The sequence below is a fragment of the Diabrotica undecimpunctata genome, chromosome 2, assembly GCF_040954645.1.
Source record: "Diabrotica undecimpunctata isolate CICGRU chromosome 2, icDiaUnde3, whole genome shotgun sequence".
Taxonomy (NCBI): Eukaryota; Metazoa; Arthropoda; class Insecta; order Coleoptera; family Chrysomelidae; genus Diabrotica; species Diabrotica undecimpunctata.
This window is the reverse complement of record NC_092804.1, coordinates 87,629,786-87,656,632: the sequence shown is the minus strand read 5'-3', so window position 1 is coordinate 87,656,632 and position 26,847 is coordinate 87,629,786. Positions and strand designations below refer to the sequence as shown.

The 26,847-nt window shown below is 34.9% G+C and overlaps 1 protein-coding gene and 1 long non-coding RNA gene across 2 annotated transcripts; one reads left to right on the top strand and one right to left on the bottom strand.

Annotated features, from left to right (window-relative positions):
* Positions 1–14,123: 14,123 nt before the first annotated feature.
* Positions 14,124–14,681, bottom strand: LOC140433772 (uncharacterized). The gene has a single exon (XM_072521749.1). It carries the CDS (start codon positions 14,679–14,681, stop codon positions 14,124–14,126), a length of 558 nt encoding a protein of 185 aa, XP_072377850.1.
* A 263-nt stretch (positions 14,682–14,944) lies between these two features.
* Positions 14,945–17,540, top strand: LOC140433370 (uncharacterized). Its single transcript, XR_011949938.1, has 2 exons — positions 14,945–15,380; positions 15,518–17,540. It is a non-coding gene; the product is annotated as an uncharacterized lncRNA (long non-coding RNA).
* The last annotated feature ends 9,307 nt before the right edge of the window (positions 17,541–26,847 follow it).

The following is a 26,847-nucleotide window of genomic DNA, read 5'->3' as shown; positions in this document are numbered from 1 at the left end:
AGTTCGTGCCGTGTATGTAAGCACGGTAGCGGAGACTTGGCGTTAACAGCGCCTAGGCCTGAAAAAGAGAGGCAAAATCCTACGTCACAACTAGGTTAGCCGGGGAGATTTGCTTTTAAATCAGATCTTCACGGAGACCAAAATTGAGGCGTAGGAAAGCGAAAAAGCATACGGGCTTGCCCGTCGGGATACTTCCTGTGCTACGATTGGGATGACACTGTGAGGTGTAATATTTTAGTAGAGACCGACCGAATGTGATTTTTTTGGCCGAAGCCGAAGCCGATGCCGAAGTTCGGCCTGTAGGATACCTTCGGCCGAAGCCGAAGGTGACTATAAATATACCTATTATATGTTAAAAATTTAAATAATGTGCATTATATTTTTATTACCTGATAAGTGGTAAACAAAAATATGAAATTATGAGATAAAAAAGTCAGACACTTATACATTATTTGGTAATAGAAGCGATAATAAAAATAAATAACATTAAAAAACATTAAAGTCGAAACATTTATAGTCAATGGTAGTTGTTTTACCATTTAGGTATTTAGTCAAAACAATAGTAATCGTGAGTTTTAACAAATACAATAAAATTATTATTATCTGAATTTTAGTACGTGAGAAATATTCAAATGATGATCTTTGAGACATTTTGGCCTATTGTTAAAATTTATATCCTACCTACTACCTGACCTGAAACGTTTTAGTTAAGGGTATAAAATAGGGTGTAAATATTATTCAAATTATCAAAGACTCGCCGAAGCATATTGTTCCAGATTATTTCATTTCTATAGTATAGTAGTATAGTATACTGACAAAGCATTTTATTATTCTACCTTCGGCGAAACCTTCGGCTTTGTTTCGGCCGAAGCCGAATTTTGGCCGAAGGTTTAAATATTGGCCGAAGGTGGCCGAAGCCGATGCCGATTAATCCGTCGGTCTCTATATTTTAGAAATTACACCTGGCAGACACGGCCCCAAGGTCAGGGAGGTAAGAAATTCAAGCGGATCCCACTCTAGTTCTGCCTAGAGCGTGAACTTCCGAGTAAAGGTACTGGGTGGCACCCAGAAGCCGTGCTGACAACGGGTCAGACGGTCAAAAAAATAAGCTCTCCTCCAAAGATTGGGACTTCCACCCCACGCGATTATGGATCGGTCACGATCCCCACCCGGCCGAAAGGCCACTCCAAGCCCCAATGGTTATAGTTCGAGGTATAAACTCAACTATAATATCTATGATGCCCTCCTAGAAGACCAGGACACAAATTACGAGATCTTTGAAGATTTTCCCACCGAGGACATACACGAAGGGGACTTACGCCCCAAGACCAAGAAAAAACGAACAAAAGACCGCGCGGTGGGAAACCGCGAAAAAGAAATGTACTCCACTGACGACGACGTACCACTCGAAAAACGAGCCACTACAAAAAGGATGAGACAGAGGAGCAGTGAGGACGAAAAGTCCGCACTGGCAAAGATGAAGTTGATATTGAAAGAAAAGGACGCCGAAATAGCAGCACTAAAACAGAAAATTGAAGAACTGCAGGATACGATAGTAACCTCGCAAAAAACAATAATTGGCCACATTGACTCAAAGTTCCAACAACTTAGCAATGGAAAAGAAAATAAAAAAACCAAGAAGTCAACAGAAACGGTCTTAAAAGAGAGCAGCAAAGAAGATACCTGGGAAACCCAAGCCAAAAAGGCGTCAAAACCGGAAAAGTCTACGGGAACAATCCCAAAGACAAAAGCAACTGCAGAAAAGTCCACGGGAACAATCCCAAAGACAAAAACAACCATAGAAAATACAAAAAAGGGAAAACAAGCAGAAGAACCCAAAAACAGCAAGAAGAAGGCCGTGAAGGAAGACTTCCCTCCACTAGCGACCCCTAGTGCAACAGAACTAGAGAGTCATCAGGAAAGAGATGCGCGCGCTACACCACGCCCTCCGACTCCATGCCAAGCACAAGCAATGGAAATCGACGGAGAACAAACCACGAAACAAGATAAACCAACGTGGAAACCAAAGCCGCCTGTAATTAAATTTCAGAGCGTCAGCCAGACAGGAGCAATACTAGACATTGCTCAGAAAAAGAAGGTGATAACGTCGAATAGACTATCGAGAAGTGGACGAGAAACGTTAATACAAGCGAAAAGTCCAGAAGATTATAGGTCTATAGTAAAAATCATAGAGGAGTATAGTCAAAAAACACCTATACAGTGGATTGCCTTCCCACTAGAGGAAGACATAAAACCAAGAATGGTTTTAAGAGGACTACCTCCAAACACAGACGTTACAGAAATGTTCAATACTCTCAAAGAAGAGTATGATATCGAATGTGAATCAATAAAGAATATGATTTCCAGAAAGAGTGATAAAAGAAATCTACCAATGTTTGTGCTGACACTGGAGAAGGAGGACGTGGAAAAAGCCAGGCGCATTACTAATCTGATGCATATGAAGGTTCACATCGAAGACCTCAGAAAAGCAACTGGGCCCACGCAGTGTTTCAAGTGCCAGGGGTACCACCACGCGCAGAGAGCGTGTTTTAAGACACCTCGATGCGTACGATGCGGAGAAAATCACTCCACAAGAAACTGCCAAATGCCCCGAGAACAGAAGGCAAAATGTGCCAACTGCCAGGGTCAACACCCGGCAAACTTCAGAGGATGCCCCAAATGCCCAACCTGGGGAAGAAAACAACCACAGAGACAACAAGCCCAGCAAAAAAGGCCGCAACAAACATCAAGCGGACCTTCCTACGCACAGGCAGCAAAAGCGCAAAATACCGAGAACACCATCTTGATCTCGAAACAACAGCAAGACGGCCTAGTGAACTCAGTTAAGGAACTGGTCACTAGAATTGTCCACGAGGCGATTGCAGATATAAAGCTAGCACTGAACTAGTGCAAGCAAACAGGGGATACTTGAGGATAGGCTCCTGGAACCCAGGAGGCATAAGGACCAATCAAAATATACTGGACGAACTGGTCAATAGATATGAAATGGACGTCGTGGCAATACAGGAAACAAAGCTCACGAACAACATCAACATCAAGTTTCCAGGCTACGACATATACAGGAACGACAACACAGCAAGATCAGGTGGCACAGCAATATTAGTGAAAAAAGGCATAGGTCACATCAGAATTCTAACACCACAAATAAATACTATGCAAGCAACAACAATAAGAGTACAAATGAGGCAAGGAGAAGTCAGAATTACCTCCGCCTACGTAAGACCACAAGACCTACTGATTGAAGACGACTTAAATATGTTCCTAAACAACGAACCCTCAATCATAATAGGAGACCTAAACGCAAGATCCCCAAACTGGAACGACAGAGCTACGAACAGAAACGGAAGACTACTAAACACATACATAGAAAATAATGACGACGTTATGGCAATGGGCCCCACAGACCCAACGCATTACCCAGGAAACGGACTTCCTACACACATAGACATTGTAGTAGCAAGAAACCTAGGACTACAAACAGAAATACAAACATTAAACGAAGGCACAACGGACCACAACCCCATCCTATTAGAACTAGGAACGTGGGAAGAAGAAAGTACAATCAAAAGAGTTAAAAAGAAAACAAAGTGGACAAACTTTAAAAGACTCGTGAGCACTGGAATTAACATAGTTCCAGTGATACACAACCCACAGAAGAAATAGAAGACAGAGTCCTAGAGTTGGAAAACATCATCCAACAAGCACTCAGAAACAGCACTACAGAAGAGGAAGTAGAAATGCACACGGGAAGATTTAAGGATATACCACAAGAAATAAAAGACTTAATAAGAGAAAAGAACAGAGCAAAGCAGACAGCGAGAAGGACAAGGAACCAGGCAGACAAAAATAGAGCAATTAGGCTAAACAGAGAGGTCAAAACAGCACTACAACAACACCGTAGTGAAAGCTGGGAAAACCACATAAGAGACATGGAGGAGCAAGGACCAAATATGCAAAATATTTGGAGGCTCCAGAGAATACTGAGAAACGACAGAAAGCAAATCCCTCCATTACATGGAGAAAACGGAATAGTCTACACCACAGAGGAAAAAAGCAGAAGTAATGAGGAGCACTCTCGAAAGAGAGTGTACATTAAATTACCACCCAGATGAGGACATCGACTTCATAGAAGAAGTCGAAAGACAAAGAGGAAGACCCGAAAACCCGAACGAAATCATCCCTCCTACATCACCGGAGGAGATAAACGAGCTAATTAAAAATAGCTCGCCGAAAAAAGCACCTGGTCCCGATCAAATAACGAACAGGGCTCTAAAATACTTACCAGCGAGAGCCATAGTATATCTTACAAATATTATCAACGCGATGCTAAGATTCAAGAAATTCCCAAACAGATGGAAAGAGGCTCATGTCATAATGTTACCAAAGCCCGGAAAAAACAGCACATTCCCGCAAAACTACAGGCCAATAAGCTTACTACCTGCAATCAGCAAGATTATAGAGAGAATAATACTCATCAGACTCCAAGCTGAAACAGACAGATTAGATATAATACCCGAAGCCCAATTCGGTTTTAGATCAGAACACTCCAGTGAGCTACAAGTACTTAGATTAACAGAGTACATAGCAGCTGGATTTAATGACAAACAATTCACAGGAGCTGTCTTCCTAGATGTAAGCAAAGCTTTCGACAGAGTCTGGCATAAAGGACTAATCTACAAAATGAGACGATACGGCTACAGCGGAGCAATGACAAGACTAATCTCTTCGTACTTAAGCAATCGTAGTTTCAGAGTCCGGATAGGACAAGTTCTATCCGAACTCGGGAACCCGGAGGCTGGAGTGCCACAGGGAGCGGTACTGTCACCTCTACTGTACACGATATACACAGCAGACATACCTAGAACACCGGGTACACTACTAAGCCTCTATGCCGACGACACAGCGATAGCGGCCAAACACAGAAATGTAGACATAGCGGTAAACAACTTACAAACAGCGCTAGATGACATAGAAGAATGGAGTTTAAAATGGAAAATCGCTATAAACTCCGAAAAGACACAGGCTGTACTTTTCAAAAAGAGGCACCAACAACCAGAAAAACAGGTAACTGTGCAAGACAATCCCATCGAGTGGAAAAGTGAAGCAAAATACCTCGGAGTAATCATGGACAAAGGCTTAACATTTAGCAAACATGTAGAAGCTACAGTACTAAAAGCCAACATGGCAAGAGCATCAATAAGAGGCCTAGCAGGAAGAAAAAGCAAACTTAGATTGAAAACAAAAATAAGATTAATAAATAGTATAATTCTTCCTATACTAACATATGCATCTCTCGCATGGGGACACATATGCAATACATCAAAAAAGAAAATACAAGCGGCACATAACAACAGCCTAAGAGAAGCAGTCAACGTACCGAGATACGTAGCAGAAAGATTCCTCTTTAGAGAACTACAACAAATCAGAGTGACCGACACAATGAAAGAAAAAGCTAGGACAAAGTTCGCGGAGATAGAGAACTACCCCAACCACATATTGCGAGAGATATTGAGGTACGACGCTTTCCACAGATGGAAGCACAAAAGACCCAAACAACAAATAGTAGAATAAAATCATAATACTAGAGAGAAAATCAACAATCACACCAGAGAGAAAACAAACAAAACACCAGAGAGAAAACACTTCAAAAAACAACAACAACGCACAATGAAGATAGTTCGTAGCTCATAACCCTCGTGGACAATCGCAACGTACAGCGTGGACCCAGTAAATTTTATGTAGATAATTTATTATATAAATCTGCACTAATTCTGATTTTATGTTTCAGGCATCCTACAAAAAAAAATCCAAAAAACAACAAAAAACGGCTTCGGCCACCAAAAAAATCAAAAAACTACTAATAAAAACCGGCGCAAGCCACAAAAAAATATTAGCAAAAACCACTAAAAACTCGGGCATGTAGGGCCCAACCCCTTGAACACCAAGTCGCCGAACTGAGCCTAGCTCAGAGCGGAGACTTGAGGCCCAAGTAAGCAATTTTAGTTCGCGGATAAGCCACATTAAGATAACAGGAATATAGCGACAATGCGCTGTCCTGAGTTTTGAATTCGGTTAGGAAACCATGTTGGGGTTCTATTACCCAGGATCTCCACATGAAGAGCATTTGGCTGATAGTTGTGCCCCTATCGCGCATCAGAGTGCTATAGGGGGGAAAGGGATGGTCTGGAGCATTGGAGCGCGGTGGAGTGACTCCTGTTTTTACTCGAGTTAATACACCTCGCTCCAATGAATTGTTACACCCGAACGTAATTCTTAGGGGTGAACATTTCTTACAGGCTGGGTTTAATTAAATTGCTTGCTTGCTTGCTCCTTTATATATCTTTATTACAATAATCTGCCTCTATACAGGGTGGTCCTTAAGTAATTGTACAAAAAGAAACCGTAGATTCTACACTTTAAAATATTGCGATTTAAGTCAAATTGCTTTAATAAAATGTTGATATTAAGAAAGATACAGGGTGTTAAAGTGAAAATTAAAAATTTTAATTTTCACTATAACTTTCATGTTTGTGAACATTTATGTATCAAAATTCATAACTGGGTATCATCATAAATTATAATTTGATGCATGCTTTAATGTAGCTAATAGAGGGCGCCACATATGCCACATATGTGGCATACATTTGCACTTAACTTTTTTGCTTCTTAAGTTACCGGTGTTTGTGATAAAAAATATTAAAGATACAATATTTTAAGAAAAAAAGGTATACTTGTTAATAACTTCAAAACTCAACAGTTTTCGAGATATTCGCATTTTACAAATCAACTACATAATTAAGATTTAACGCAATTACTCCAGGCAACGAAAGAAAATTAGACAAAAACATCAATACTTCTAAAATTTTTTATAAAATGCCTTAAATAAAGTTAATAGTTAACGAAATATTAAATAAAATAAATATATTAGCAGGATAGAATAGTAGGATTTAACAAAATAACAGAATAATTGGATCTTCCATCAAACATTTTACGTTTTGTATTAAATTAAAGTCTTAATCAAAATATTTTATTAATAAACCAAATTAAGAAATAGTTAAACTTAATAACAATTAACTTTTTGTCAAAGTTAGTGTTCGATATGTCCACCATTTTCTTTAATTTATTTGTCAATACATTCCATAAAAGATCGTCTCATAATAGCATCATTGGTTCTAAAGAAACTGCTGCAGTATTTATAGTAAGTAAGTATTATAAGTATAATATATAATAATAAAGTATTCGTTTGGGAATTTTATGAATTAAATAATTATATTAATATCTCATCACATGACCAAGGAATATGACTACCACGAACAATCCAACGTTCAGGAAAGTTGTATTTAATTGTGTTCTCACTGCACTTTTCTCTATAATGTGGTGGTGTACCAATCAAAAAAATCATTTTATAAAAAATGTAAATAAATCTCACCATTCAAATTACAAGGTAATTCGCATGTCCATAAAAAATAATTACAAATGGTACCAAACCATACGATATGCAGTTTAAACATGAATTTTAAATAAACGTATGATTTGGAACAATTGGTAATTATTTTTTACGGACATGCGAATTATCTTGTAATTTGAATGGTGAGATTTATTTACATTTTTTATAAAATGATTTTATTTGATTTATTGGAAGAATTGTCATCAAACTTAAGGCGAAATATGTGGTTTATATGGAAGATGGTACACCACCACATTATAGAGAGAGGGCAGTGAGAACATACTTAAATATAACTTTCCTGAACGTTGGATTGTTCGTGGTAGTCATATTCCTTGGTCATGTGGTGAGATATTAATATAATTACTTAATGCATAAAAATCCCAAAAGAATACTTATTGTTATACTGATAGTACTTATTATAAATACTGCAGCAGTTTATTTAGAACCAATGATGCTATTTGATATGAGACGATCTTTTATGGAATGTATTGAAAACTGAAGTGGACATATCAAACACTTACTTTGACAAAAAGTTTAATTTTATTTAGTTTAACTATTTCTTAATTGGGTTTATAAATAAAATATTTTGATTATTTCTTTAATTTAATACAAAACGTAAAATGTTTGATGTAAAATCCAATTATTCTGTTATTCTGTCAAATCCTACTATTCTATCCTGCTAATATATTTATTTTATTTAATGTTTCGTTAACTATTAACTTTATTTAAGGCATTTTATACCAAAATTCAGAAGTATTGATGTTTTTGTCTAATTTTCTTTCGTTGCTTGGAGTAATTGCGTTAAATCTGAATTATGTAGTTGATTTGTAAAATGCGATTATCTCGAAAACTATTGAGTTTTGAAGTTATTAACAAGTATACCTTTTTTTTGTTAAATTGTTGAATCTTTAATATTTTATATCACAAACACCGGTAACTTAAAGAGCAAAAAAGTTTAGTGCAAATGTATGCCACATATGTGGCGCCCTCTATTAGCTACATTAAAGCGTGCATCAAATTATAATTTATGATGTTCAATAGTACCCAGTTATGAATTTTGATACGTAAATGTTCACAAACATAAAAGTTATAGCGAAAATTAAATCTAGCGACGAAACTCCAGAAGAGGCCAATTCAACAGTTCTGTTCGTCCCTCACAAAACTTCTTCAGGGGATGGTGTAGTTACAGTACGATGACCGCTACCATCCAGTGAATTCTACCACCTGGATTTCAACACGAGGCTACCGCTTGAACATTCTGGACTAAATTGCGACGTACCGAACAGCAAGATCGGCAATTATAAAATTATAAAAACACCATGTTAAAATCAATATTTTCAGTCTGATTTAATTTATTGTTGTTGTTACTAAAATCTTTGTACAGTTTTTAAAAAAGTGTGTTTCCCAAGAACATTCATAATTCACGTCATCTGCGTCATATCCCGTGAGGTCACATGATAGTCATGATACCAACACGAAATATTAGGCGGTAGGTGTGTTCTTTTTGAGAATCACTTTGCCGAGTACGTTGGCATTACAGCCACTAGACATATTTTATTATATACGCTTAAAAATAATATTTAAAAATTTCTATTAATGTTAACTTAAAGAAATACACAATAATATGTTTCATTTAAGTTGTTTAAATGCGTTATAAAACGTTTTTATGAAGAACATTTGTTCGGAACACACTGTAACTGTAATCGAACTAAGGTGATATTTTGGCATAAATTGGTAACACTTATTTGACAGTTGCAGTGTTGACACTTTTTATTTTACATAAAATAAAATAAATATCTATGTATTCCATTTTACATCTTTATACAACGCATACAAGTGGCTCAAATTGTTTTTAACAAGATTATTTTTTTAACTCTTGTTTTGTTTCTATTTATTTACATTAAATATTAATTTGTTTTGTTGTATAATCCACTTTTGCAATAATTATGTGACCTATTTAATTTAAAATGTATTCAGGATTTTTTTATACTTTGGCAACTATGTCAACTGCGATCTCTGTCAATGATAATGACGTGCAACGGTAAGTAAATTAGATGGACTGCATGATACAATGAAAAGAAGATATGACATTGCGCAGGTTGGTCGGGCTATGTGACGTCAAGCTGTGAGTAGACGAGTTGCAGCATTGTATTTCTGGTTGCATACAGTGTTGTTGTACAGCAAACGCTCTTTATTTTTCTGTTTGAAATAAATTTTAATTCTTATTTTTTAAACTTACTTCAAAAATGAGGTGCCCCGTGTTTGGTTGTAATGTTGACAATCAGTCAAAGAATTTCGATACGAATATTAAGTTCTTTAGTTTCCCAAAAGACAAAAAATTGCGATTAGTGTGGAAACAGTTACGTAAAAGTGCAGATAATTTTAACATTGATAACGCTCGTATTTGTTCATTACATTTTAACAGCGACGATTATGAGCGAAATCTTAAACATGAGCTGCTAAACATATTCTCCTAAAAATTTTCGTTACCTTAAAAAAGAAGCAATTCCATCCCAAAATTTAGCTAAAGCGGGAAAAGACAAACTGGATTCTGGTAGAGAACAACGCTGTGCGAAAAGGCAAAATAAAAAAGTTGTGCAAACTATTTTAAAGGGGTAAGTCTAAATTTTTAAATAAAAGTTCAAATTTTTTATAGAATGGTTTATGTTATGTATTTAATGAGAAATATGTTATGTATTTAATGAGGCACCGACTATTGTACAAAACTATTTATTAAACGATACAGTGGTTACAAACATACATTAGGGATGGATCCGTAGACCCACGGCCTTCCCCCACCTAACCTCACTATCGACCCCTAGTCTTTTCCACAGTGTCTCTTATTCCGCTGCCGGACTCATATATAACATCTCCTCCCTCGTTAGAGATCCAGTTTAATGGGAGCTTTTACTAGTCTTCCAGAGCGCGTTCTAATATTGCAATCATTGGATGTTTCATCACTCGGTATAGATGTGTTTGTTTCTTCTTGTGATGAACTTGGAATGGGCTCCTTCGGTTCTAATTGAATAGGCTCGTTTTTCAAATTTGGATTCACTGGGATTTCAATTGTAACACTGTCACGTAACACTGGCACATCATCACTCACTATAGGAGGTTCTGCTTGAGCTTCGTTAGAATCTGGGATTCTATCTTCACCTCTGTCTTTTCTCATATCATTTGCGTGTGTAAATTTTATTACACCCTTACTACATACTAGATAAGTACAGTAACTTAAAATTTTTATAACCTTTCCTTTCTGCAATAATTTTGTTTGTTTGTTTTTAATATAGACACTTTCATTTACTTTATACCATGTATGCCCATTTTTAATTGGAATAGATGCATGCTTACTATTATGACAAGAAGGTTTCAACATATTAAATCTAGTTCTAGGACGCACTTTAAAAATACTTTCACTTGGAGAAATCCCTGTAGCTGTTGTAGGAGTTGTTCTATAAGAGAATAAAAAGTTTTGAATTTTCTGAATAACCAATCGTTTATTAATCTCCTCTCTCTTAATAGTCAACAGGGCTTTTTCCAAATTTTTCTTTACTCCGCTCCGCTCCGCAGCACCATTACTTTGAGGGTGATATGGAGGTGTCTTCAATGGTTTAATTCCATTTGCTTGACAAAATGCCACAAATTCACTGGAATTGAAAGGAGGTCCATTGTCTGAGACTAATTCGACAGGAAGACCAATTACAGTAAACATATCTCTTAATTTTGATATAGTTTCTGATGCCTCTGTACCATTTGACATTAATTTTACATCTAACCATTTTGATTTCTGATCGATTAAAATTAAAAATGTGTACTTAAATTTAACAAAGAAATCTATATATACTCTGTAAAAGTTGTGTGGTGCAGACGGCCACGGACATAATTCCTTGCTTGAATTTGTGAAATTTTGACATTGTTGACATACATTACAACATGATATGAATTTTTCAATATGTTCGTTCACATTTGGCCACCAACAATATGAACGTACCAACATTTTAGTACGAACAATACCATTATGTTGTTCGTGATATAAGTCTAACACCTTATCTTGTAATTGATTTGGAATAACTACTCTATTTCCCACTAGGATACAATTTTGTTCAATTGACAATTCATTTCTACGTTTAAAGTATGGTTTCAAAGATTCATCACTCACTTTCCTAGGCCAACCTGATAAAATGAAATCTTTTACTTTTAATAACAACAAATCTTTGTTTGTTTCATTTGCAATATAACACGCGTTTAAAGGCATTTGATCTACCAAACTAAAAGAATACAAATAGTCTGTAATTTTTGTATTATCACTACAGGGTAAACGTGATAAACCATCAGCATTGTTAATTGCTGCCCCCTTTTTGTACTGAATATCATACTGATAACCTGGCAGAGTGATAGCCCATCTTGTAATTCTTGCAGCCGCTGAAATTGGAATTCCTTTATTTTTTCCAAAGATAAACTGTAATGGCTGATGATCTGTAATCAGTATAAATTTACGACCATAAAGATATTTATGAAATTTATTTAAAGCAAACATAATAGCAAGGGCTTACCTTTCCAAATTACTATACTTTTTTTCTGTACTAGACAGTGTACTTGATGCAAACATGACAGGTTTCTCTACATGACCAATTTTATGACTTAAGACACAACCGACACCATAACTACTTGCATCACATGTGACATAAATTGGAAGAGATGGATCATAATGAGTAATAACACTATTAGATGTTAACCACTTTTTACTTTCTTGAAATACTTTATCACATTCAGGTGACCAGCTACTACTGAAATTAATATTATTTTGACACAGTTTGTATAATGGTTTTAATTTGGAAGACAACATCGGGATAAACTTTCCATAGTAGTTTAGCAAACCTAAATATGACTTTAATTCAGTTGTATTCTTTGGTGTTGGAGCTGAGTTAATTGCTAGTATTTTTTCTTCAGTAGGATGTATTCCTTTGGCATCTATAATATGACCTAAAAATTCTACTTTAGTTTCGAAAAATTTACACTTATTTACATTAATTTTTACATCATAGTCATGTAAACGTTTCAACACTTTTCTGACATTCTCATAACAATCTATAAGTGACTCACCATATACTAGAATATCATCTAAGTAACATTTAGTATTTTGTACCCCTGCCAAAATACTATCCATCACCGACTGAAAAATACCTGGTGCAGAGCTGATACCATAAGTTAGTCTAGTGAAGGCAAACAAACCTATATGGGTGTTTATTACTAACATTTTTTTGTATTTTTACTGACCTTTAGCTGTTGATAAGCACCTTTTAAATCTAAAACCGTAAAGTATTTATGTCTGCTTAGACATGCGAAGATATTTTCTGGTAATGGTAATGCGCAATGATCACTATCTAAGACTTTGTTTAATGTTTTTTTAAAATCTACACAAATTCTTAGTTCCTCAGACAATTTTTTTGGAACTACTACTATGGGACTAGCCCAGTTACTGTAACTGACTTTTTCTAAAATTCCTAACTCCACTAGTTTTTTTATTTCCAATTCAACTTTATCTTTTAGGGCAAATGGCATATCATAGGCCCTATGAAAAATGGGTTGCGCATTTTCTTTTAAATGTAAATCAATTTCAAAACCCTTAATGAATGAATTATTATTCTCATCAAAATTTGATTTAAATTCCCTTTTTAATTGTGAAATTAAACTTGAAGTTTCAAGGTTTTCCAATTTCAGCTGACTAACAAATTCATTGTGTCGTCACATGACGATATTATACTGCGAATCAATAAACAAAAGTGGAGGTGGGCTGGACATGTTGCTAGAATGGAAGACGGAAGATGGACGAAGAGATTATTGGAGTGGAGACCAAGAGCCGACAAGCGAAGTCGAGGCAGACCACCCACCCGATGGACCGACGACCTAAGGAGAATAGAAACAAACTGGATTGCAGCAGCTAGAGATAGAGAGAACTGGAGACGTTTGGAGGAGGCCTATATCCAACAATGGATGTGAAAACGGGGCTGGATGATGATGATGATGAACAAATTCATTATGTGAACAGTTAACTATTTGTCTCCAATTAGGATGCAATACATTTAACCAATTCCTACCCAACAGTGGAGTAAAATTATGTTTACTTTCTAAAATGACAATAGGTAATTTTATAGTATTGTTTTTATGTTTTACTAATACATCAGTTTCTCCCACAATTTTTACTCCCTCGCCAGTTAATACCTTTAAACAATACTTAACAGAATAAATATTTAAAGCTGATAAAAACTTTTTAAAGTCCTTTATATGAATTACTGTACGACATGCACCTGTATCAATGTCAAATAAAATTGAATTACCTTCTACTTCTAATACTATTTTCTCTGGAGCTGAATTTTCAGGTTCCAATGAAGACAAGAAACCTAGAAATACTGAATTTTCCTCCTCACTTTCATCCTGTATATCATCTTCTTCTAACAAACTAACTTTCGAACGACATACTGCACTTGTATGTCCCACTTTCTTACAACTGAAACATTGCCATGCTTTGGCTGGACATTTTGATGAGTCATGTTTTCTACCACATCTAAAGCATGACTTGGGTTGGACATTACTTCTACCAGTTTGATGGCCATCATCTTTCTTCACTGTAGCTTCCCTCTTTCTGAACATTACTTTATCTATAAATCCCTTCTATTGCCGCTACATTTTCCTGTTCCATCCTTCTAACTTGACCTTCTGTAAGTTCTATTGACAAGGCTATCTCATAAGCTCTTTCAAAGGAAATGTTGTCTTCTGCCAGGAGTTTACGTCTTATTTGAACTGATCGTACACCACATACAAACCTGTCTCTGAGACATTCTTTCAAAAATTGCCCAAATTTACAATATTGAGCAACACTTTTCAGTTTTGACACAAAACTTTTAATATCCTCCTGAGGCTCTTGATTTGTATTGTAAAATTTATACCTTTCAGCGATAACTAACCGCTTTGGACTATAATGTTCAATCAGAACTCTTTTTAACTCCTCAAATGTTTTTGAACTTGGTACCTCTGGTGCTAATAAGTCTTTTAAGACACTGTAAGTCTCTCCGCCAATTAAAGAAATCAATAATGGAACTTCCTTGTCTTTTTCCACTACATTACATATAAACAACTGCTCAAGTCTCTCTATATAAGAGGTGATATCACTTTTCCCAGGATTGAACTGCTCAATGTATCCAATTAACGACATTTTTCGATTTTTGCGTGGATTCTTTCTGTGACTCGTCGCCAAATATGTTATGTATTTAATGAGGCACCGACTATTGTACAAAACTATTTATTAAACGATACAGTGGTTACAAACATTAGGGATGGATCCGTAGACCCATAGATAAAATTACACCTAGATTGGTAACAGGGATAGCCAAGGTCAAATCATGTTCGGATTAGGCGCCCATTCGTTTGGTGGCGCTGCTAGTCTCGTTCCTGCGCGGAGGGAGTGTGCTGTGATCAAGTCAAAGTTGAGTTTAGACCAATACGGCGCCATATTTGTATTTGTTTTATTTCTTATAATTTATTTTATAATTTAAATTTTTTTATATAAATAGTGCAAAATCGTACAATTTTCGACGATTTTTTATTATGGAATCGAACACATTACATGGAATAACAATGTAGAGACGAAGAACTGAACAAAAAAAGATGTGTTCCAGATTGCATGGATACTACTGGCAAGCGATACCGTTTTTTAAGTCCAGGACATTATATGGATATGTTTGATAAATGGGTGAATGCTGTTAAGAGCCCTAATTAGAGAATGCTGCAAAAGAAACTATTTATAACAAATTTCGTGTATGCGCTAGTCATTTTAAAGAGGAAGATATAGTCAATGTTGGAAATAGCGGTATTACGAGACCAGCCGTTCCGAGTTTGTTTTTACCAGGACCAGGTAAGAACTATTATACCACTGACCTATATTTTTATTCACATTATATCTGACCTTTTACAAATTAGTTTATAAATTTAACCTAAAATTATATATTATAAAACCAGTCTTACTTAGCTTAGTATTTAAATTATTTGTAGGTAGTGGTTCAACAACTATCTTAAAAAGCATCACCTTAGAGAGGGTTCGGCATAAATTTCTACAGGTGTGCGCCTTTCAAAGTTGGATTAGATTAGCAGACCATGCATGACTACACTATCATGGAGAGGTATATGAGCTTGCCTGCTTTAAGTGTGAGGAGGGATCTGTCCCTCTCTTGTGAGTGAGATTGGTCTTAGAGTACCATATTACCATGGTTTGCCTCATCTATGTACTTTTAATGTTCCATTTTGTAGAACAACCTATGGTGCTAATAGCCCACTGAATAGATACTTATCTTTGTTAAACAACCTAAATGTAAATATTTAATATGTCCCTCAATAAATATATAAATATTAGTAGAAGAGTTACTGGTACCAGAGAGAGTTTGGAAACTGAACTGTGTAAAATACTTCATGTTTTTATTGTAACTAGGTAATACTTTACATATTTTTTTATTTTTGTTATGTTATTTTTCCACCTTTATTGTGCTGGATTTTAGAATCATAGAACTAACTGTTGGGTTATTATCGTAAAATACTGTGTACTTAACCACTATTTTGTATATTGTAAGTTGTAACATTTAATTTGCTTGTCCCGTATATTAGCCTGCATCCACACAGACAGTGGTAAGGCGTTCAGAGTTATGAATAAATAAATTTGAATGTGTCGACAGGGATCTTTCCTATTCTGTTGATGATAGGGATGGGATGACTGATCTTAAGGTGACATACTGGTGAAAAAATCTGTTGATTGTAATTGTGTTTGTCATTTCAGGCATAAAAACATTATTATCCTCTGTTGTTTGGAGTTTATACTGAGCAAATAAAGTTACTATATCAGGTTTTAGCAAAGCTTACATTCTGGGTGAAAACTTTAAGCATACCTTAGAAATAAATTATTTACCTTATCCATTGTTCTTTTTTTTTTGTTCGTTTTTTCTATTTGCTATCATTCGGTTGTTCCTCATTCTTGGGTTTTCTTTTTGCAAGAAGCAATATTTTGCTAATCTAATCAAAATCATAATTTTGTTGATAACCAGAATATTTTTCTGGAACTTATATTATGATTGTAAGGTAAATTTTCTGTCTCATCTGGTATTTATTTAGTAGTGGAATTCTCTAGTGTGTTATTTGGACCTTCATCATTATCTTGATTCAATAATATAACAATTCAACAGTAAACTTCGTATATAGTGCAGAGCACATGGTAAAGCAGTTTTCCATTAAGTGAATTCTAAATTTTTGGTTTTTTATGCTAGATTCACCAATTTCCATATAACTCATTGTATTTTTCGACTTAACCATTTCCTTCATGATTATATGGTGTTGTTCTACTTGAATATATTCGTTTAGAGTGTAGATAATTAATAAATTCTTGTGAAGTAAAGCTAGTTCTCCTTGTTAGATTTGATATATACCGTCATTCTATATACACCAAATAGTGATTTAATCTGTAATTGGTTAGAATTGCTTTTCTACCAGATAATGTCTGCATTTTTTTTAATACTTCAATTCATTTGCTTTTTTTTTCAATTGCATAATGTTTTCATTCAGAATCTGTGAGGGTACTTATGTGTGAAAAAAGCAATTGGTTTTCCAGATTGATTGCTTCGCTTATGTAATCGTAGATTAATTTTTTAAAAGCATGTACTTATCTTCTAGGGATTTATCTTTAGATTCATTGCTTTCTAAAAAATTCTTGAATGTTATATACTTACCAATGTTTGAATTCTTTGGTGGAAGTTTGACAGTTTGGATCAGCCTCTAGTTTATCTGGTCTAAAGTACTTCCCCATTGTAAATTTATGTGAATAAAATTGTAGTAAAATGTCTTTTGCAGAATTAGACTTTTATTCACATAAAACTTGATAAGAATGACAAAACAATTATTTAAATACTGACCAGTTCTTGTCACAACATTAAGAAAACTAAATTATACTACACGTGGCTTGTATTATTAATATTTCTTGTAACACATATAACATTTCTTGTAACATTTTTATAAATAAAGATTTTATTCTATATTTTATTCTTTAATTTTTTTAACCACTTTGGCATTTTAATGTAATGGAAAATAAATATAGTCCCAACATAACAAGAAAACCCAAAAAGTATACGAAAAATATTTATTATCGTATAGGATAAGGATTTTTCTTGTTATTTTAGGATTATATCGATTTTCCTTTACTTTAAAATGAGTTCACAATCCTAGGTAATATTACTAAACTTTTGAATTTAGCGCCATGTATATATAGTTACGCGCCCGATCACTAGGTGATGCGCCAATCATTGTTTTATTCCTTAACACGGAAGTTTCAATGCTAGGTGGTAGTGTGCTATGCGTAGACCCACGGCCTTCCCCCACCTAACCTCACTATCGACCCCTAGTCTTTTCCACAGTGTCTCTTATTCCGCTGCCGGACTCATATATAACAGTTTAGGCTTAGTTTCTTATTGTTTAGTAATTTAATTCCAAAATATTAAAAGATTTAATGCGGGGATATTAACATATTTCATTTTTACATACTTTTAGAGACAATTTTGGTGGTGTTGGTGGCTCTTTCGGTGAAGATACAAGCAGTGATAGTAGGCCTAATAATGCTGTTGCTATGTTAAGCTTACCTTTAACTGCTCGAAACATTGGGTAGTGTATTGCTTATATTTTTTATTAAAAATATTATATTTAACTATTGACGAGTAGCGGATAAGAGGACGTGTCAAAAAAATAAACTCAGAAAAATAAATAAATGGATCAGATATGATATTTATTTTAATTTTTTTTTAGAGTCAATACAGATATAGTAGTAGATGATCGAGATAACTTGATTGCTAGTCTCCAAGAAAAAATAAAATTTTTAGAAGGGAGACAAAGTATAATTGGAAACCTGTTTAGTAATACGCAGTTAAGAAAATTAGAGCATTCCAAAACACGACTAAGATGGACAGTTGAAGATATATGTAAGTCAATAGTCATATATTCAGCTGGTCCAAGAGCCTACAGATTGCTTTTAAAAAAAGGATATCCATTCCCTGCTGTGTCAACACTTAGATCATGGCTGGCAAAAATTAAGATTGCACCTGGCATATTAAAAAAGGTTTTCAATATAATGAAATTTGCTGAAATGAGTTCTTTCGATAAAGTATGTGTTATCTCATTTGACGAGATGAAAATTCGAAAGAATTATTTATACGACAAAGCTAATGATGAAACTCTTACGCCGTACAGTTATGTTCAAGTGGTAATGCTAAGGGGATTATTTAGAAGTTGGAAGCAGCCCATTTTTTATGACTTCGATTTCAAACTTAGCAAAGATAAATTATTTGAGTTAATACAGTTTGTAGAGTCATTAGGTATGTACACTATGAATTTTTAACATATTTAAGAATAAGAAATAACTTTTATTCTGTATTTTCTTGCAGGTTTCCAAGTCGTGGCCATGGTAAGTGACTTGGGGGGTGGAAATAGGTCACTCCACAACGAGTTAAATATAAATATCAATAACACATATTTTAAGAATCCTGTAAATAATGAAAACGTTTATGTGTTTGCTGATGTTCCGCACTTGATAAAACTAATCCGTAATCATTTTGTGGATGAAGGATTTATTATAAATGATAAAGAAATTAATACATCAATAATAGAAGAACTTTTGGATGCAACAAGTACGTCAGACTTAAAAATAAGCCATAAAATCTCTAAAGAGAGTCTTAATGTTAAAGGAACTGCACGGCAGAAGGTGAAAATAGCTACCAAATTATTTTCACATACAATCTCTATGGCTATTTCTCGTTGTGGAAGTATGGCTTTACTAAAACAACCAAACTGGATGGAGTGTGCGGAGTTTTTTAAACTTGTGAGTGGTCTTGATTTATTTCCTGCATACTTATTTTAAATTAATGAGTGGTTTACACATTTTAGGTAAATGACTGGTTTGATATAATAAATGTAAGAATTTATTCGCGAGACAGTAGAGATAGACCCAAAGCTTATGGTTTAGCATTAGAACTACAAAAGAGCATTATTGACGATATGACGAATGTAATGACGAACCTTAAAGTAAAGGGAAAAAAAGGTTTACTTCCATTTCAAAAAGGTAAAATAAAATAATTGTCTATCTAACTTAATTATGAACCCCATAAAAATATAAATCTTTGTTATATACTTTTTAGGTGTTATTATGACAAATACATCATTAAAATTATTATTTGATGACCTTCAGGCGACATTTTCCATAAAATATCTCTTGACTTATAGACTGAACCAAGATGTATTGGAAAATTTTTTTGGCGCTATTAGAACAAAAGGAGGACTTAATGATCATCCAAATGCTCTGGAATTTACTTACCGACTGCGTTGTTACATTCTTGGTAGGAATGAAGGATCGTTGTCCAGTTTTGGAAATGTTGAAGTGGATACAACACCTGATGTGCCTATCGATGAAGTAAATTTATGTGCAAATTATTTTTCTTCAATTAATAAGCATAATAAAACCGAAGGTCTTCAAGATATTTTAGACAAGGAATTAACCGATATCGAATACGACGGACTGGAAAATTTAGCAGGATATATTTGTCATAAATTACAACAGCCAGAAGCATCTATGTCAGCCTCAAACGAATATACTTGGGTGTCTCATTTAAATGAGGGAGGTTTATCCAAACCCTCTCCAGAATTAATGGTGCAAATGCAAGAACTTGAAAAAATATTTCAGGCTGTCAATTCTGATAATCTGTTAATAACTAAAAATTATTTAAAAACATTAATCAGTATGAGTTCTTCAATTCCTTGTCCGATTAAAACCAAAACATTATTTTTTCGTTCACGAATGTATTTTCGCATAAGATCATTAAATAGTGATTTATATAATGCTACCATTACACGGAAACGAAAATTAAAAAAAATAGTGAATTAAATTATTGTGATTAACGTATGGACCTTTATTATTTGTCTTGGATTTGTTTTTTCACAAAAAAACTATGTTTTAATATTTGTTTGAAAAATATTTTTATTATTTATATTAACAGATTTTAATATTTTTATTAAACTATTGAAATCAATCACAAATTTTAATGCCTTAATTAATAATTTAATACAACCTTTTAATATTATGCATATGAATATAAGAAGCTGTAAAAAAAATGTATGCCGTTGTAAAGAGAGATTTCGATTTTGTAATTTTAATGGAAACTTTCAAAGAAAATTATTTTAATTTGTTTCAAATTGAGGGTTATAGATTAATATACAAGTCAGGATCATTAAAAAAAACGATGGTGTAATGATTTATGTAAAAATGTATATTAATCATAAATATAAAATAATAAATATATCAGTAACCCGCAGGGAACAGTCATAGGACCAATTCTCTTCAATATCTACATCAATGATCTATTCAGACTGAAAATTACAGGTAAGATAATAAGCTTTGCAGATGACACAGCTATTCTCTATGATCCAAATACATGGGGTAATTTAAAACAAAAAGCCGAAACAGACTTTGTTACAATTCAGAAATGGTTTCAGTTTAATAAGCTCACCTTAAATGTAGATAAAACAAAATATATGCCATTTGCATCGTATGTAAGTAACCTCCCAAATCTTGGCTCATTAAAAGTAATTTTAAAAAATGAAATTTCATATACATACGAGATTCAATATCTACGTTGGAATTCTCATGCAAATAATATAATAGGTACATTAAGAGGGGTACTATCAAGATTTCAATTTTTAAAACAATTTTTAGGAATAGCTCATTGAAGAATTCTTTATTATGCACTTATGTAATCTCAATTTACCTATGGCCTTTTAGGATGGAGTGGAATACGGAATAATTACATGAATTCTATAAACATTATTCAGAAGTGGCTAATTAGAATTATTTATGGGAAAATTTAAGATATTCTAGCGAGCTGTTATACAATGAAAGTCAATTTTTAATTGTAAATAAATTATTCTGTTAAAAATCCCTTATACATATACATTTAAAAAAGATAATAGGTACTAAACTTTAACAATCATGCCCAACAAACTAGATATTCAAGGAATACTGCAATTTTACCTAAATGTAATAAATCTATACTCCAGAGATATGTTGATTACATAGAGCCAAATTTTATAATTGTCTACCAGAAAATTTAAAACAAATTAAAAATTATAAAAAACATAGATATAAATATGAAATTAAACAATGGATTAAAAAAACAATACAATTCGATGAAGAACTGATTTATTATGGACAATAGTAATAAATATATATTAAAAACTACATTTCTTGAATTTACTGCAATTAATATCATGTACTTACATTTGTGTACTCACAGTTGTGTCACATGTTATATTAAAATTAATGTATTTAATGAAAGTACGCATATGTAACTTACTATTTATATGTATACAATTGCTAAATATTTCTTTGTTTGATTATATATTTGTAAGTCTCACGCACAAGGGGCGCTACTTTTATAGTAGCTCTACTTCAGTGAGTTTTTATGTTTATTTACTTAATATTAAATATTGTTTTTGTTTCTTGTAATCTATGTAAGCTTCTAAATAAACATTATTATTATTATTATTATTCCAGATTTAGCCATACGGCTCACACTCCCTCAAAGGGGAAAATTCACTCATCCCAGATACCTACGGTATCAAAAGGATTGAGCTCTGGTGGGACTCTTTCCATGTTATCGAGTCCTAGGTGACTTGGTATGTCGGTGTATCTCCCAAAAATTTTCGTACGCATCTGGACGTCGAAAGTAACACAGCTTTCTGCATAATCTTATATAGATGTTCATTTAGACCCAGCTTTTTTATGTTTTCTAGGAGGCTCTTCGGGATGACTCCAGTGGTAGAAAGAATAATAGGTATCGTCTGGGTACTTTCCATTCTCCATTGTCTCCTGATTTGTATTTCTAGATCTCTGTACTTGGCGATCTTTTCGTTGTATTTAACACGTAAATTATTGGTGTTGGGTATCGCCACATCAATAAGTGTTGTTTGCTTAGTAATTTTATTAACTAGTATGAGATCGGGTCTATTATGGGCCACTGGTTGGTCTGTAAGCACAGTGCGGTCCCAGTATAACTTGTAGTTGTCATTTTCAAGCATTCTATCAGGGACGTATTGATAATAAGGAAGATGGTCGGTTTGGAGAAGTCCCAGTTTGTCAGCTAGTTCTTGGTGGATAATATTTCTTACTGAGTCATGGCGTTCTTTATAATCAGTTCCGACAAACGCCTGGAAGCCACCGGTAAGATGACGGATGGTTTCTTGGGCTTGGCATCCATATCGGCATTTGTCATTTTGGACTTGAGGATCTTTAACAATATATTTCAGGTAATTTTTAGTTGGAATAACCTGATCCTGAATGGCAAGTAGGAAACCCTCAGTCTCGGGAAACATCTTTCCTGATGTCAACCAATAGTTCGACGCTGTATTGTCGACATATTCTTGGCTGATCTCATTAAGATGTCGCCCATGCAGAGGTTTACTCATCCAGGCGCGCATTTTGCCTTGCTTAGTCAGGTGGTTTATGCGCATTTCTTGTTCCCTCAGTTTAAGCGGCGTCGTATCATCTACTGCGCAAATTGCTCGATGTAAAGTAGATGTCTCAGCCTGTACCTGAAAATAAGTTCTTAAATTAGCAATTTGTTTATCCAATTGCTCACCTATATCCATAAGTCCTCTTCCCCCTTGATACCGCGGTAATGTTGTTCTCTCTACTGCACTACGTGGATGATGTTTTTGCGCCTTTGTGAGAAGTGTTCTTACTTTCCGCTGAAGACCCTCTATTACCGTTTTTGACCACTTTATAATACCAAATGAGTAGCTCAGCGCGGAACAGGCGTACGTATTTAATGCCTTAAACAAATTTTTACTGTTAAGATATGACCGATTTAGTTGTCTTACTCTTCGCACGAACTCCGAAGTTAGTTCGGTTTTCATTTGTTTATGGTCAATTTTCCGCACTTGTTTTACTCCGAGATATTTGTACATATCATTTTCACCCATTGCCTCGATGTTTTGGCCATCTTGCATATCGAAACCTCCGGGCTGAACCTTTCCTCTGACTATGTTTAGTATACGGCACTTGTCTAGTCCAAAATTCATACTGATATCATTTGAGAAATTTTCTACAGTTTTTAGCATCTCATCTAGGTGGTTTCGAGTGGAAGCCATTAATTTTAAATCATCCATATACAACAGATGATTAAGCTTCGCTACAACAGTGTTGTTATTTTTGATGCTAAAACCTGAGTCAGTAGAGTTCAGCAGCTGAGATAGTGGGTTCATTGCTAGGCAAAACCAAAGTGGACTTAACGAGTCCCCTGGAAAAGCCCCCGGTTAATAGGGATATCTTCAGTTTCGATATTAATTTCACCCGGTATTTGAAGGTGAATTTTAGTCTTCCACTCTGCCATTATATGCTTCAAAAAGGTCACGAGATTATCATCGACTTTATATATTTTCAATATATCTATAAGCCATTCATGCGGCACTGAATCAAAAGCCTTCTTGTAGTCAATGAAGGCAGTAAAAAGGTTTCTTTTTTTGTTGTATGCCTGGTTAGAAATGACTGAGTCGATAATAAGTTGTTCCTTGCAGCCCATGGACCCCTTAGCGCATCCTTTCTGTTGAGGCTCTATGATATTGTTCAGAGCACAATGTTGGTAAATACGCCGGGCCACACAGGATGTGACCAATTTGTACAAAGTTGGAAGACAAGTAATTGGGCGGTACTTTGCTGGATCTTGGGTGTTACTTTGATCCTTCGGTATTAGATAAGTGGTTCCCTGAGTAAGAAATGATGGTATTTCCTGTGAATTAGAAATAATATTATTAATAAATGCTGTTAAAAGCTCATTAACACTCCAAAACTTCTTTAGCCAGAAGTTTTGAACTCCGTCTGGTCCAGGAGATTTCCAGTTATGAAGCTCTTTGATAATGTTCGAGACTTCTTCAGTGGTGAAAGGTTCATAAGGAATATTACTGTAGTGTTGACAGTTGTTCGTCGTTTGTTCAATCCATCCAGCATTGTTGTTATGAGTAGCTGGCGTCGAAAGTTGGTTTCCCCAAAACTCATGAATTTCTTCTTGGCTTGGGTAGGATTTATTTACATTTTCTACGGTGGAATTAAGTTTTCTATAGAAAGCCTTCTCTGCATTCTCAAAAAGTATATTGTCGCATTTACGGTTGTTACTAACTTTGTATCTCCTTAGGCGACCTGAATAAACGGAGAGTTTTTGTTTTAATGTGTCCAGGCAGTGTTGAGCTGTGTTGTTCTCTGCATCATGTTGTGAGTGTCTTGGAGTGTTCAGAATTATTTCTTCAGTTCTTTTAATTACTTTTCGACTTCTTACTCCTCGGATGTATTCTGTAATTTGTCCAATATCCCTGCGCAATAATTCAATTTTACTCAGCAGTCTTTTTTCCCAGGGTGCAATTCTGTTTTCAGTCCTTCCGATATTAATTCCCCGCCGTGTTCTGATCTTAATGCCCATAACATTAGCAATTGCTGTTGCTGCACAATAAATCAGCATATGCAAATATTCTAATGTATGGGCTTCCACGATATAATTGGGTAGGACTTCAGTGTTCATAATTTGTAACAGCCCACCTAGTTTCTTACAAGAGTTTATTTTTGGTAGCGGTGGTCTGCTAAGTGGGTTTGTACCATTAAACTCTTGTACGGCACGTGCCATTTCTCTTACCAGGCTATCGTGCAACTCGTTGTTGTCCTGCTGCGTGTTAACAGGTTGAGTTTCTTGTATGATGGGCTCAGGAATCTGCTCATTTGGGATTTGATTATGGACTTGATCCACAACTAGCTCTTGGTTATGAATCTCCCGTTCGACTTCGCTTCTGATAGTATCGCGTCTAGCCTCTGGGATAAGATTATTTCTTATAATTACCCGGTATTGATCTGCTATTCGCTGTTCAGATACTTGAATCTCTGGGTACTCCCTGCAAAATTCGGCATACAGTTGTTGTCGATAGCCGATCGTTTCTCGACCGAGGTTCGTCACCTTGTAATAGAAACGCAAAATGTTTTCATTAATAGACACAGTCCATTTCATGCGCTGCCTCGGTCGTCGCGCTTGAGTGAGCGCCGGCTGATGTTCCAGCGCAGCACCTTCAGCGGGTGGAGCTCGTGTTGTTGTTTGGCTCATTTGTGGTTCTTCTTGTTGTTGGGCTGTAGCTGATTGTATGACAGGGGCCCGCCTCCTCAACACCCTGCCACCGACGTCCCGCATGCTGTCACGTCCAGCGCCGGCTCCAGACGTGCCCTGGCGATCCCCAGGCAGCGACCCTAAACATAAATTATTAAACTCCATTTTCATGGGTGTGCATTTTATACCTACTGCCAGGTGTCAGTTTTTGTTCCACGGCAGGTATGCCTGCTACCCTCTGGGTATCGGTTCTAAGAATACCCAGAGAGTATCCCCCATTCGCAGGGGGCCGCGCCTGATAGAAGAACTGACAAAAAACTCCCACAGGTTATTATTATTATTATTATTATTATTTTTAAAATACCTTTCCACCCAAATGTTTCATGAATAATTAATATGCTTTAGTATTTTCTTATTATTCAGTAAAATATAGAGATAAATATTATATTCATCTTTAGATTTGAATAGTTCTTAGGCTGTGTGACCATTAATTATAAAATTAATCTATAAGAGATCTTAATGTAATAAAATATAACTGATAGGCTTTATTACTACGGCAACTTTAACATTTTTTATCATGTAACACATTACAATTTAATTATTAACTTTATTTTAATGAAAGTACGAGTATTATATAGTATAATATTTATAATTAGATGTATCTGGCCTACTAATAAAAAATCATGTTTTTAATTGATTTCTAATATTAAACATGTTTTCAATAATTATATTTAATCATACTAAGCAAAACAGCATCTCTAGAAAGTTTCACATTTGATATTAAAAGCTTAAATCCTCAAATAATATAGCATAGCAATGCATTAGAAATTTAAAAGATATGCTCACCACCTGACGTCATGCGCAAACCTGAACGAAATTTGGAACGCTAAATATCATATCTTTCTTTCATTGTATCATGGATGGACTGTATGTGTAATTTTATCTATGCAAGGACACAATGAACAAAGATGTTGTGTTCCAGATTGCATGGATACTACTAATAGCAAGCATTACCGTTTTCCAAGTTCACGAAATTATATGGATATGTTTGATAAATGGGTGAGTGCTGTTAAGAACCCTAAATTGTAAATTTATGCGACTAAAATTGTAGTAAAATGCCTTTTGCAGAATTATTCTTTTATTCACATAAACCTTGACATAAGAATG